At 43.8% G+C, this 15,071-nt stretch overlaps 1 protein-coding gene and 1 non-coding gene across 4 annotated transcripts in view; both read right to left on the bottom strand.

Moving 5' to 3' along the window:
- Positions 1–15,071, bottom strand: part of ATG16L1 (autophagy related 16 like 1) — a 41,406-nt gene that overhangs the window by 16,864 nt on the left and 9,471 nt on the right. Inside the window, exons 3-10 of one of the 3 annotated variants that reach the window (XM_053597049.1) lie at positions 14,888–14,993; positions 13,984–14,057; positions 12,892–13,143; positions 7,360–7,425; positions 3,261–3,347; positions 2,573–2,629; positions 2,303–2,353; positions 1,593–1,692 (exon numbers count right to left, since the gene is read on the bottom strand). In XM_053597049.1, the coding sequence (XP_053453024.1) occupies positions 1,593–1,692; positions 2,303–2,353; positions 2,573–2,629; positions 3,261–3,347; positions 7,360–7,425; positions 12,892–13,143; positions 13,984–14,057; positions 14,888–14,993 (793 nt within the window). The remainder of the gene's footprint in view (positions 1–1,592; positions 1,693–2,302; positions 2,354–2,572; positions 2,630–3,260; positions 3,348–7,359; positions 7,426–12,891; positions 13,144–13,983; positions 14,058–14,887; positions 14,994–15,071) is intronic. The other 2 variants (XM_053597050.1, XM_053597051.1) reach the window with 2 other exon arrangements.
- LOC128591072 (small Cajal body-specific RNA 6) lies at positions 712–988 on the bottom strand. Its single transcript, XR_008381508.1, has one exon. It is a non-coding gene; the product is annotated as a small Cajal body-specific RNA 6 (non-coding RNA).

Genomic DNA, 15,071 nt, shown 5'->3' with positions numbered 1-15,071 from the left:
TGGGCAGGTTAGGAAAGACTGTCTCCAAAACAAAAAACTTTTTGTGACTCAGGACGGTGTCTGTTCACAAGCAGGCCTCCAATAAAAGTAACAGTTGTTATTTTGAGAGAGTTTAAATTCTACATAGGGAAAATTTCTGAGCCTGGCAAAAACACTGAAACCCATGATCTGAAAAGATGGCACTTGTGCTCAGGATGAGAGGAGAAACCAAGTAAAAAAGCATTCTATATTAGGGAGAATAAAAGAAAAAAGACTGCACGTAATTAGGGAAGTATTTTTGGATAAAATACAGTGTCTGGTATTCGCTGCAAACTGCTCCAGGAGAAGTAGGGGAAGACAGTTAGCAAGACGGGCAAACTGGACTAACTGCAGGTGCTTTCCTGAACGGCGTTCCCCGGGACATCTGTGTAGACTTACTTCCATGTATGTTTGAAAATTTCCTTCACAGAGAGGGGGAAAGAAAGACTAAAACATGCCTAAAAGGTTATTCTGGGAAAAGCAAAACCTGTTCTTCATAACTGCCTAGAACTGAATGAAAAGATGGGTGAAACATCAGAGTGACTGGGAAATAAGCATCACTCTGTATGGCAAATTGATTTCCCACTTTCCCACTTGTGTCCTGTTGCTGAAAATTTGTATGACAGGTGAGCAAATCTTTACCTGCATATAATTTCCTTCCTGTTCGTTTTTATGGTTCCTTTCTCCTTAGGAGGTCTCAGATTGAAAACTTGAGATCATGCACCATCACACCCGTGACTGCCACTCGTCAGTCTCCTGCGTGCCTGGTTCTGTTGGATACTCGTCAGCTGTGAATCATGCACTCTCAGAAACACACACTGACAGAATCCCCAACTGTCAGCTGCTCCATTATCCCATACACATGACTTAAATGTGACAGGAGAGAAAACAATGGGCTGCTTGGAGCTGAGGGCAAGGAAGGGACTGTGACATTCAGTGCAATCAGACCTTTTACCAATCATCATTGACCTCTGTGAGAAGCCCAGGCCTGCGATGGAATCACAGGAGTAGAGTGGGAATTGGTAGGGGCCTCGATGTCCCCTAGTCCACTCCTCCTCCAAGGCAGGACTCCCCATAGTAATGTGGCTGACCACTAGGCCAGTTAACTGGGCAGGAACACCTAACTGTTGTTCAAGTTCTTCCTTTTGCCTGGAATGGAAAGTTCCCACCATATAAATTCCATCCCATTTGTACAGCAAGTCTGCCCTCTGCAAACCGGCTCCTTTAACTCAACCCCCAGTGCTCTGACAGCCTGAGCTATGTTCCAAAAGTTTCCTCAGGCTATTTTGGATTTCTGCTCAATTATTCCAGCCAAGATGCAGATTAACTGTTAGCACCAGGACCCAGCTCTGAAATCCAGGTGACAGGCTTGGTATCATAGCAGCTTCTGCCCAGGACTGCGTCCTCTTTGGAATCATGGCCCTTCTCATCACCATCCATGATTAGTTCTTCCTTGCCCATCCCTCTCAGACAATCCTGTGTTACAGAGGATGGCTGTAATAAAGTCAGTCCTCTGAGGCCAGGCCCCGCTCCCATACCAGGTGTGGAGGGGTTTGTGGCTGTAGCATACTTACAAAGACACACAGTGCAGTAGTTGGCACCCTCACTTCTTTACCAGAACCTGGGTGAGTATCCATGTTATCCTGGGGGGCTGGGAAGGAGACAGAGCGTCTCCTGAGAAACAACAGAAAGACAAGCATTAGACAGGGTCACACAGGCATGTGTTCATCCAACATCACAAGGACTCACACACAAGCCTGCTTCTGCAGACTGCCTCTGTCAATAGCTTTTGTCACTTTTAGACTCTTCAAGCCACAGAGCTATTCACAAAGCATCAGAAGCGTCCTCACTAACGTAGGCCAGCACATACCTTACTCTCCTACTTGCTAACTCAGGCTCCAAAACTCAATACTGAAAAGCAATCCTGGACAACTTGCTTACCCAGTCATAAACTGATCTAACAGCTAGCTCAGAAGTAGCTCTTTGGTATTTCTGCAAAATTACTTTAAGATGGTTTCTATGCCTAGTCATAAACATACTCAGTGTACACCATGGTCAACGTAGAGTCCAACGCATGCCAAGAGAAAGAGCAACGAGAGCATGAGGACCATACAAAGATGTCAACGTGACAGCCCTGCTCAGAGGGCTGCCGGCATTCCTAGGAACATGCAAAGCATCCTGGTTAGCACGTGTGCATCTGATGATTGAGGGTAGTGAAGCGTGATCAGCGTAATTATCAATGACCCACATTCACATGCTGGGCTAAGAGAGAGAGTATTTTCACCTGGCAGCATCAGAAGAAGAATGATGTCCCAAAAGGGGAGACTCGGACAGACTAAAGGGAAAGGCCAGAGATCAGCACGTAGCGAGATTAAAAGAAAGGAAGTTGAGGGAAGAAAACGAAGAAGCTAAATGAAAAGCTGAAATTAAGGCATCCGTATACACTGCACCACTGAAATTCTAGTGTACATTTAAAAAATAATAAATCATGTACATATACTTAGGTATATTTACATACATTTTTAAAAGGAAAGGTGAAGGTTTTCTAACCTACCCAAAGATATTAGTGATAGAATCCAGAAGGCCTCCAGCAGGCTGTGAGAGTCGCTTACTAAAGAGGAGGGGAGGATAGGTTTAAACCTTAGAAACATTTTGCCCAATCAATCAATAAAAACAGCCCATAAAAACAGGTACTTGGCAGTATGTTTCCCATTTAGTTCCCAAACCCCAGCCAAGAGAAACCCAACACAATACTCAACCACCAGAAAACATGGGAAGATAGAAGGGAAAACCCAGCCTAAAGGTTTTAAAAGAAACAAGGTTCCCTAGTATTAAATTCATTTCCCTGGAAATAAAGCCTTAGACAAGGAAACTGTCTAACTGACCTAATGATTTCTGGCTGTTAATAATTAACCCTGCTCTTTTGGTCCTGCTTTAGGGAAAAAAAAATCCTTGAGTTCTAATAAAAATTAAACATATGATCTCAACAATCGTTCCACCTGATAAAGTTTAACTATCTTTTAGGAAGGCACTACTTTGTTTTGTATTTAGAAACATGAGGCCACCTATGCTCTCTCTCTCCAATTAAACAGAGGTCAGCCTAGAAAGACTCGACACCTCCGTGGTGTGCCAGCGAGGGTCAGGGGTTTGGGTGCACCAAATTTTGTTCTTCTGTTGTGTCTACAAATTTGCTGCCCAGCTGCTGCCTGAGCTCTCCCTTTCCTGGCCAAGTGTCTACTTACGTGGCTGCTCTGCTGATGGCTCGCATGGGAGAGGTCTCCTCAGTGTGATCAGAGGTTTCATCTACAAGGACTTCAATGTCATCATCCCTAGAAAGAAGGGCAAGGGATTCTGATTCTGCTAAACAGGAGCTTTGTGATGAAATCTGTATGGCAAATGCCAACATTGCTTTCTAGTCACACACAACCTAGGTGATTTGGCTATGACAGAGATGGTTAAAAGTTCTCTGGAGTGGGGTGGCACCCGTGGCTCAGTGGGTAGGGCGCCAGCCCCATATACCCAGGGTGATGGGTTCAAATCCAGCCCTGGGCCAAATTGCAACCAAAAAAATAGCCAGGCATTAGGGCAGGCACCTGTAGTCCCAGCTACTCGAGAGGCTGAGGCAAAGAATCACCTAAGCCCAGGAGTTGGAGTTTGCTGTGAGCTGTGTGAAGCCACAGCACTCTATGGAGGGCAATAAAGTGAGACTCTGTCTCTTTAAAAAAAAAAAAAAAAGTTCTCTGGAGAAAAAGGAAGAGCTGCCAAGCTCTGGGCAACTTAAGGTCCTCAAATTTTTTAAACAGGGGGCCAGTTCACTGTCCCTCAGACTGTTGGAGGGCCGGCCTATAGTTTAAAAAAAAAAAAAAAAAACTATGAACAAATTCCTATGTACAATGCACATACCTTATTTTGAAGTAAAAAAACAAAACGGGAACAAATACAATCATACCGCCTCATGTGGCCCATGGGCCGTGGTTTGAGGACCCCCAATTAACCTGTTCAAATCAAAGCCAGAATACCAACTGACAATAACCTGAAAAGTGACCATTTGATCCCTCTAGGCATAAACAAGCTCCCACTTGAAAAGCAATCAAATAATGGTCTGTTGATTCTGTAACCGCATAACCAATACCAAGGTAGGGCTTTCCATCAGAAGTCAGCTTCACAGTTCCCATGAGACCAGCTGATGGGGCAGCTATGGTATGTAAGAAAATGACACTGCAGGGAGAAGAATCCAGGGGAAGCAAATGGTTGATTGCTAAAAGGGCCATTAACAATCTCATTTCAAATATTACTTTAATTAAAGACAGAGAAAAGCAAAAGCTAAATGCCATTCATTTTTGACTCTGGGTATTTTGTGCTTATGTTTTAAACATGCAATGCCTCTGACAGGTAAGATACATTTCCAGGGATACTATCAAGTCCCAGGAAGATGCTCCTTTTGTTGTTGTTTATCCCAACGGATACAAAGTACCCCTGGGATTTCCCTTCTTCATTTTTATAGACTTCTTTCCTGGTGAGAAGGAAGCTAGTAATTATTTTGGCCTTAATGACCTCCTACTAAGTTGTAATCTTTATGAAAAAGTAAAATAATAAAAGGTAATAACCCAAGACTTTATCACCTACTGTTTGGGTTCATAAGAACTTGAAAACATGATTTTTCCTTCTTCACGATTAATTATCTGGATTATGTAAATATATACTCAAGAACTTGTTACCAAGCAAGTTAAACCAAGTCAAAGTAAATTTATTTTCCTTGGCTATTTACTCCAGGATTATGTGTAATTGTATCATATTCTTGGCCAGGATGTAGACGAGAATAAAGGCAGGCCTAAATCCAGAGGACAAAGCTGTGCTTTATTTTCTTCTTGGTTGATTTTCACAGATTTCAGTGTGGGAATCACCTGTGCTTTCACAAGGACCACATGAGAAATGCAAAGGTGGCAAGAAGAGCAAACGTGAGCTGAGCCTGTGACAGTGCTCTAAGACAGACTTACGGTCATCAAGTCCCTGGAACTATGCACAGGCCCAGGACCCTAAGAAAATACCATACTCTGCCCACTCATTATCAAATGTCCTTTGACCTAGAAATTCCTCTTAGGTAACAAGCACAGTGATTAAGAACAGATCTTATTCCTTTAAAGAGACAAAGTCTCTCTCTGTCATCCAGTCTGGAGTGCATGATTATAGCTCACTATGACCTCAGATTCCTGGGTTCCAACAACGCTCCTGCCCAGCCTTCCAAGGAGCTGAGACTATAGGCACACGTGCTACCACATCTGGCTAATTTTTTTTTTTTTTTTAGGCTAGTCAAGTGAAGCAGTGGGAGTGGAAAAGGAACAAAGGAATCTGTAACTGCACAGCTGGCTAATTTTTAAAATTTTTGTACAGACCGGGTCTTGCTATGCTGCCCAGGCTGGTCTCAAACCCCTGGTCTCAATAATCTTCCCTCCTCAGTCTCCCAAAGTGCTGGGTTATAAGCATGAGGCACTGCGCCTGGCCTAAGAACAGACCTTTACAGCCCTCGGTTTGCATCCTAGCTTAGCCCCTGCCTATGCAATCCTGGGCAATGTGCTCAACCTGACTAAGTCTCACCACACCCAATCACCTGGTTTTGCTGCCAAATGACACTTTTTGTAAGCTGTTATTTTTAAGAAACCAAACCTCATTTCCAGGCTAAGTATTTATTTACTTTGTGGCTTTGGGAAAATAGGTCTGAGATTAATTTTCCACATCTAAGAGTGTAGGAGAAGCACACATATCCTATATCTAAAGCAAAGGCTTGGTCTAAGGATCTTTGCTTTCTTATAAATCGTGTTGGTGAAAGACTTCTGAATCTAAACCACTCTCCTCCACTTACAAAGACGCAACCAACATTTTTAAAAATAGTGGCTTATAATTCTAAAACAATTTCAGTAGAAAGGAAACACATTATGGAGCAAAGCAAATTTTGTTATTAAAATACCCACCCCTTGACGCATGTGGCTCAGTGAGTAGGGCGCCAGCCCCATATACCGAGGGTGATGGGTTTGAACCCGGCCCTAGCCAAACTGCAACAACAACAACAAAAAAAAGCCGGGCGTTGTGGTGGGTGCCTGTAATCCCAGCTACTTGGGAGGCTGAAGCAAGAGAATCGCCTAAGCCCAAGAGCTGGAGATTGCTGTGAACTGTAACGCCAGTGCCCTCTACTGAGGACAACAAAGCCAGACTCTGTCTCTTAAAAAAAAAAAAAAAAGTTCCCACCACTCTTATAGCTTCAAATTTGAGGGAAGATCCCCTACTTCCATTTGTAGGCAGGTGAGGAAAAGCTTCAGAACCAATTCAATTCCTTTTGTTCTACGAAATCTTAGTTTTTTCTTTTTTTTACAAGTCTCACCCTGGGTAGAGTGCCATGGCATCATAGCTCATAACAACCTCAAACTCTTGCACTCAAGCAATCCTCTTGCCTCAGCATCCCAAGAAGTTGGGACTACAGGTGCCCACTACAATGCCTGGCTATTTTTTTTTTTTACAGACTGGGTCTTGCTCTTACTTAGGCTGATATTGAACTCCTGAGCTCAGGCAATCCACCTGCCTCAGTCTCCCAGAGTGCTAGGATTGCAGGTATAAGCCACCATGCCCAGCCTCAGAGACCTTACTTTTCATGTGGGCATCCACTTAAAGAAAGGTGTCCAACCTGCTGCATGCTGGTTTTGTGAGGACTTCTTTTGCTTATCTGTGGTATCAGGTATCATGAAAAGCATGCATGGACCTGAACCTTTTTTTTTTTTTTGTTAATCAGCTTGTCCTGCAGTGTTTTTGTATCTAATGTGTGGCCCAAGACAACTGCTCCAATGTGCAGCAGAGAAAAAAAAAGGAGAAAGAACCCCGAGCCCAGCCATTTCTCAACAACAGGCCCAACTACAGACAGAAAACCAATCAAAGTGTCAACAGGAAACAGTGTGGTGGTAACGTGCGCAGAGTACAGGAAGTGAGAATTCACACCCACAGCTGGGGGAAGCATAAACAGAAACAACTTTTTGGAAGGTTCTTTGCCAATATGCTCTAAAAGCTTTGAGTCACTTTCAAGAATTTATCTTAAATAATCAGAAACATGGTCAAAGACCATATTCAATACACTATTTATAAGTGCAAAATCTGAAGCCACCAAAATACAACTAAAATGATATACAGATGTTAGTTCTGGGAGGTGGTGAGAATTACCTGTTTTATTTTTTTTGTTAATTTTTCAGTTTTCTTTCTAAAATCTATAAAATGATTTTACAGACATAAAACACTGTGAAACTATTTTAAAAGAGCCACCCTATTAGAAGCATAGTTTTGATCTACCTCTCTACTTACTGGTCAACTGGTAGAGGTTCCTTCGCTGCTTCTGCGAGCTCTTTCTGCAGCCGGGCTTGCCGTCGCCTATTAAGAAAAACCCACCATTTATGTCTATTTAGGGAAGCACGGGGTTTGGACTCTCAATAAAATACTTGTCCTAGTAACACATTCAAATATTCAGTGCATTTAAAACAACTACCCTGGGCAAAGACATCCAAAGTTCCAGACCCAAACTGGTAATAAGAGTAAGGCTCTCTTGGCTTGGCACCTGTAGCTCCATGGCTAGGGCCCCAGCCACATACACCGGAACTGGCAGGTTCGAACGCAGCCTGGGCCTGCCAAACAATGACAACTACAACCAAAAAATAGCCAGGTGTTGTGGCAGGTGCCTGTAGTTCCAGCTACTTGGGAGGCTGAGGCAAGAGAATCGCTTAAGCTCAAGAGTTTGAAGTTGCTGTGAGCTGTGATGCCACAGGACTCTACTGAGGGCGACACAGTGAGACTTTGTCTCAAAAAAAAAAAAAAAAAAAAAAGAGTACAGCTCCCCTTCATGAAGGGTCTCTGAGTAGAGCCTACAGGAGAGACTCTGTGCTTAGAGAAAGCAGTGAATTAACAAGGGAGACCTGCTGGTTGGGATCCAGAGCCTACTAGGACAGGTTTATTGGGGGTAAGTCATGGCTGTGACTTAGTTTTCCACAGCAAAACATCATACACATGTAATCACAGAGTTTCCCTTGTCTGAAATGCATGAGACCAGAAGTGTTTCAGATTTTGGATTATGAAATATCCACATTATTATTACCAGTTGAGTAACCCAAATCTGAGAATCTAAAATGTTTCAATGAACACTGGAACATTTGAGCATCTTGTTAATGTTCAAAAAGTTTAAGATTTTAGAACATTTCAGATTTTCAGACTTCGCATGCTCAACTTATACTAACACACCCATAGCATGAGTCTTAACAGTGAGGATTCACTGAGAACTTACTTGTACCTGGTACCAGTTAATAGTTTTAATAGATTTTTAGCTTATTTAATCTTTTTAACAACCCCCTACATACTATTATTCCTATTTTACAGATGAGGAAACTGAGGTATACTGAGACTCTTAAACTATCTAAGTTATATAACTTCAATTTATTAAAGCTAGACACAGAAGTCTTTTTTTTTTTTTTTTTGTAGAGACAGAGTCTCACTTTATCACCCTCAGTAAAGTGCCATGGCATCACAGCAACCTCCAACTCCTGGGCTTAGGCGATTCTTTTGCCTCAGCCTCCCAAGTAGCTGGGACTACATGCGCCGGCCACAGCACCCGGCTATATATTTTTGTTGCAGTTTGGCTGGGGCTGGGTTTGAATCTGCCACCTTTGGTATATGGGGCCGGCGCCCTGCCCACTGAGCCACAGGCGCCACCCAACATAGAAGTCTTGAGAAAGTTTTAACGTGGTCAAGTTCATCTACTCCTCTTACAATCATTTTTGTCTTCTTCTCAAGTACTAAATTTAAGAACTCCCTAATTTTTAATCTTGGTCTCATTCTCTCTTTCTTGGCAATTTCACTTCTAACTAAGGCTACCCCCTGTATGTGGAGGACCCCCAATTTAGAACTCTGGTACTGCTAGTGATTCCCATCAAGAATTGTGCTGGAATTTCTTTTAAGCTTCTGCAACAGTGGTAATGCTCAAACTGAGGAAAGGTCCTCTGGTTGGCCTATCAGATTCCTGGGAAGGGATGGGGGTACAGCTTGAAAAAGTCCATTACATGCCTGATTTTATATCTAGAAAATGAAAAATAAGTTTTACAGGACAAATTATGAAAAATGCAATTTACCCACATTTTCTTAGGTAGAAGAGACTGTCTCTAAACTATGAGAGAAAACCAAAATTTCAGTGTGGGGTATGTGAGGAACACTGCAGAAAAGTCACCTGCCAGTAGACTGTATGAAATCTACCCCCTTCTCTAACTTCAGGTCCCAGTTCTGCAAAGTAAAGAACTTGATCTAGGGTCACAGGGAGAAGAGAGTGTCTGCCTACAGCCAGGTCCTATCAGTATAGCTGAAAGTGCAACTACTCCCTGACAGCACCTCAGGCGGCCGCTGGGCCTCACTGTGGGGACACACCTCAGTCTGGCAAGGGAGGCAGGAGACCAAGCTTTACAACATGCTACCATCATGACCCAGGGAAACAGATACTGCTAGAAGTATGAAGAAACATGCAAGCTAGAGGACTGCCACACAGTGGGTAATGACGACCTTCCAGGAGGAGGAACTACCTTTCTAAGACCAGATCAGTATGTGAAAGGGAGGAAGTACGTGAGCAGAGGAATGAAAAGCCTCCCCAGGCCTCACGTTTGAATCCCATGAGGACACCGCCAAGTGCTTATTCTCAGGAACACATTTCAAAGGCAGCTATCTGATGTGTCCCCCAGACCATTTCATGAGAATTCTGCATCATCCTCCTTCCCTGTCGGGACACCCAAGGGCTCTTCCCTGGTTCCACCACTCACCTCCCCAGCTTCTCCTTCCTACTACCGTGAACACATGGCCAGCAGGCAGCCAGCTAACCCAGGTCCTCTCACACTGCCAAAGAACTCCAGGGCTTGAGCCATGCTAGTTACTAAAAATAAATGTGAAACAGAAAGAACAACTCATCTTTTTTCTTTTTCTTTTTTGAGACAAAGTCTCACTTTGTTGCCCTTGGTAGAGTGCAGTGGCATCACAGCTCACAGCAACCTCAAACTCTTGGACTCAAGTGAGCCTCTTGCCACCCTCTCCCAAGTAGCTGGGACTTCAGGTATCTGCCACAACGCCCAGCTATTTTTAGAGATAAGGTCTTGTTCTTGCTCAGGCTGGTCTGGAACTCCTGAGTCCAGGCAATCCACCTGCTCTGGACTCCCAGAGTGCTACCATACCTGCCCAGCTCATCTTTTCTTAATACAAACTTTAAAGGTTAGAAAATAGAGGAAAGAATAAAACATGAAGACAAAAACCACAATGTCAACACCCTAAAATAAACTCCATTAACAGTACATATAATTCCTTCTAGTCATTTTAAAATATGCATACAAAATGGCAATCATGTTTTATGAAAGTATCTTATATATTTCTATTTTCTGTTATATTACTTTTAGGCATTTTTTGTGTCTTAAAATATATAATTTTAGGCCAGGCACAGTGGCTTATGCCTGTAATCCTAGCACTCTGGAAGGCTGAGGTGGGTAGACTGCTTGAGCTCAGGAGTTAAGAGACCAGCCTGAGCAAGAGCAGGACCCAGTCTCTAAAAAATAGCCAAGTGTTGTGGTGGGTGCCTGTAGTCCCAGCTACTTGGGAGGCTAAGGCAAGAGAATGAGTTGAGCCCAAGAGTTTGACGTTGCTTTGAGCTGTGACGCCACGGCACTCTACCCAGGGTGACAAAGTGAGACTGTCTCCAAAAAAAAAAAAAAAAGGCTCAGCACCTGTAGCTCATCCGCTAGGGCACCAGCCACATATACCAGAGCTGGCAGGTTCGAACCCAGCCTGGGCCTGCCAAACAACGAAACTACAACCAAAAAAATAGCTGGGCGTTGTGGTGGGCGCCTGTAGTCCCAGCTGCTTGGGAGGCTGAGGCAAGAGAATCGCTTAGGCCCAAGACTTTGAGGTTGCTGTGAGCTGTGACACCACAGCACTCTACCAGGGCTGACATAGTGAGACTCTGTCTCAAAAAAATATATATATACACACACACATACACACATATAATTTTAAATGTTTTTATAAAATTCCAATAGGAATATATCACAAATTAGTTATCCCACAAGGAACGTATTACTAATTTTTCACTACTATGAATACACAAAACATTTATCAACAAGTCCCCACACTTCCTTAGGATGAAGGTGAACAAGCAGGAACACTTTTCGCCCTGTGAGGAGGCAGTTCAAATGTGCTTCCCACCAGCCACGGGAGGCCAGTGAGTCTATGCATCCTCTCCTGACACCTTGTCTGCCACACTCAGACCATGTCCATCTCTGCCTTTTGAGCACCCTAGGAGCTCTTGTCCAGTCTTTTCCTTGCTGACTCTGTATTAAGAATATTTATCTTAAAAGTGCATTTCCCAGTTTAGTTTCAATGTTCTTTGACATCAGGAAATCTAAAAAATTTACAGAATCCTCTGTATTTTCATTACTTTTATGTTTAGAAAGGCCTCAGAGACTCCTTGCAGAATAAGCAGGGGAGTCGCTCACCTCTCACATGCTACCCTCCTACTGCTGGGCTTCGGCTGTGCAGATTCTGTCCTGGAGCGGGAGCTAGTGCTCATCAAGACTCTCCATGACCCCTTCCTACTGTCACTTATTCATGCTTCAATCAACTGCAATACTCTCTCCAAATTCAAAACTAGTGAGGTGGGGATTAAAAAAGATATGTTCTAATCTTTGTAGAACTTCTGTTAATAGTTTTCAGTTGATTTTTTTAGAGTTTCTAGGAGAATAATCACCCTCTTCTTTTCAATGCTGCACTTGAGATTCAGTCCCATACCTGAGTTGTTTGGTCAGGACATGCAGGGACTTCTGAGAACACTGACGGAATGCGCCTTTCCTCCTTTTCTTGCTGGTTGTTTTTAAGGGCAGTGTATGTGAAATGGTGGACCACCATAGATCTATTGAACTCTCTGGAAAAGCTTTTAACAAGAACATTTTCTATGACAGAGATAGAGGTTCCTGATGTCTTAGGACAGAAGGCTTCCCTGTTAAGAACACTACTGCCTGTTGGTCAGAGACAGGTGTCACTCACTCATTCATTTTTTGAGACAGAGCCTCATTCTGTCACCCTGGATAGAGTGTTGTGGTGTCATCACAGCTCACAGCAACCTCAAACTCTTGGGCTCAAGAGTTCCTTTTGCCTTAGCATCCCAAGTAGCTGGGACTACAGGCACCCACAACATCCGGCTAGTTTCTCTATTTTTAGTAGAGACAGACATTCTTATTCTTGCTCAGGCTAGTCTAGAACTCCTGAGCTCAAGCAATCCACCTGTCTTGTCCTCCCAGAGTGCTAAGAGGCATGAGCCACTTTGATCAGCCAGAGATAGGTGTTTTTATTTAAAATTCTCTTAATAATTTAAGACTTTCTATCAGGATTAACCAGAATGGCCCTTTGGGGATGGACTAAAATGATCATGTACTATCTTATCTAAAGTGATGTATTTACTTAATTACATGGATCTGAATAGCTTCCTAAAATTTGGTGGCAGAGTTTCTAATCTTTCTCTAATTCTGGCTTAATTTATATTGTCAGGAATTCGCTTTTCCCCTCATAATAATGAACCAGTCCCCTGGCAAGTGTATGGGCCCATGCCCTTCAAGGAGCTATTCTTTTGCTTAGCTACAAAGTACCCTTATAAATGCAAATTTCTTTTATACTCACTACCAGTATTTCTAATTTTGTTAGTGGTTTATATTTTTTCCTGCCCCATCGCCCTGAAATTAGAACTACCGGGTTTCTTTCTTTCTTTTCAAAGAACTAGGATCTACTTTACCCCAAAACAGAAACCAACCACTAACTGGACTGATGCCCCACCTGGAGTCCTTTTCGTTCTCTGCGTTCAGACGATTGGCTTCCTGGGCTTTCTCGGCCATCCACCTGGTGACCAGCTCCTGGTTCTCTTCAGTTGTTTTCCTTAGTTTCTCCTCCAAGGCAGTGAAAGTGATCTGCAGGGCATCATATTCATCCTTCAGGGTCTGGTTGGCTCTTTCAAGGTCCTGAAGCTTACTGCGCAGTTCTAGGCACTCTGTCTCCAGGTCGGAAATAGTCTGCAAACATTCTGCAATTCTGAAAGCATGACATTAAAGGAAGAATGGCACTTTGCCAGAGTCCCTGCACCAGAGCCAGCAAGGCCTGGCTGAGTGCTCCAACTCAGGGCCAATAACAGAGACACAGGTCATCACACTAGGCCCCATGTGAAACAAACACTTCATGTTCACTGAATCTCTTAGCCAGGCCCAGCCCAATAGTTCAGAGAAAAATCCTGTATGAGAGGGGAAATTCATCCTATAAAGAACCAGTAAAAACACCTTTGGAATTTAAAGGAAGAGGACATTTTGGATGCTTAGATAGAATAGTACAAGGGCCTTATAAGGAGCTTATGTGTTTCCTTCTCTAGCTCTGACCATCCCGGACAAGCGTTCCACCTTTCTAAGCCTCTAGATCCCTCCCCACATGCCAAGGAAATTCAAGCGCCTCCTCCAGCCTTAAGGTTGGAGATCCCATTTATCTCATGTGCCAGACCTGACTAACAATAATCTTGCTCATAAACTCATTCTCCTGCTCCCAGTGGCCACGTACTCAGCTCTTCTGGCCCTAACCCCACGACAGGAAGACTCCAGCTGCCACACATAGCAGCCACAGGAGAACCAGGGGTGCCTCTGGAACACCTGCAAGGGGCAAGGTTACTTCCCTAGGCAGATGCTGGAAGCCCCAGGTCCTGAGGAGAGTGGTCCTTGCCTTTTTCTTAGACCTGTAGAAAAGCATCCCAGACTGTGCATGCATTAAAACAAAACTTGCTGAATGCACTGTGGCCACTGTCCACTACTGACCCCACTCATAAGAGTATAGCAAAATAGGACATGTGACCCAATGACCAGGCCCCAAGGATGCATGGCCTCTACTCACTTTGCTTCATTCATCTGCATCTCCCTGTCTTTCTGCTGCATTTGGTTTTTCAGGTCAATCACCAACTGAGCTAACTGGAAAATAAAGAAGAACACTTTCATAAATAAGAGATTTTAGGCCCTTACTTGGAAACTACCTATAGGGTGACTAATTCCTTTTATTTATTTTTTTTTTTTTAAGACAGAGTCTTACTTTGTCACCCTGGGTAGAGTGCTGTGGCATCAAAGCTCACAGCATCAAACTCTTGAGCTCAAACAATTCTCTTGCCTCAGCCTTCCAAGTAGCTGGGACTACAGGCACCTACCACAATGTCTGGCTATTTTTTTTAGAGAAGATGTCTTGCTTGTTGCTCAGGCTTGTCTCAAACTCCTAAGCTCAGGCAATCCACCTGCCTCAGCCTCCCAGAGAGCTAGCATTACAGGCGTAAACAAGCTGGGTGCCAGGGAGTAGAAGGGCCTATGAGGACACACATGGGAACTGTCCCTGCTACAGCACAGCTTGGACAAAAGAGAAGTGTTCTATGTGACCACCTGGGGCTCCCTGAGGACAAGTGCCTACCCCCTGACCACTGCTGCCTTTTCAGAGACTTACTGCTGAAGAAACTATCAACTCAGCTGAACTAATGATCAACTGTATATTCCTACCTAGAGCTTTGCCAGACCACCACCCAGGGTCAGCACAGCCTAGGACTTGCTTCTTCCTAGTGAAGGTTTCTGAACTTTCAGGGCTCACACTCAAAAGCTGAATGGCCTTTTTACTTTTCCCTACTCTTTCATTCTTGTGATGCCACATTTGGCCAAGCAAGACTGCTGCCAATTCTAGTGGTTAAGTGACTACACTCCCATCTTCCCCCATGGGGCCCTCACAGGGAACAGAGGACAGATGAGGAGAAGGGCTGGTTTACCTCTCCACGTTTCTTGTGTAATTCAGTCAGTTCTTCTTGGTGTTTAATCCTCAGCTGGGCCATTTCTTGTAGCTGACTATCATTCCATGTGCCATCATGTCCAGGACTAAATTCCCAAACCAAGCAGATGAAGAGAACATGCGAAAAAAAAGGGGGGGGAGGCAGTGGGGGAGAACTCAGGCTC

The sequence above is a fragment of the Nycticebus coucang genome, chromosome 7, assembly GCF_027406575.1.
Source record: "Nycticebus coucang isolate mNycCou1 chromosome 7, mNycCou1.pri, whole genome shotgun sequence".
NCBI classification, from domain to species: Eukaryota; Metazoa; Chordata; class Mammalia; order Primates; family Lorisidae; genus Nycticebus; species Nycticebus coucang.
Note: the sequence above shows the minus strand (reverse complement) of the source record. Positions and strands in the feature narration are given on the sequence as shown.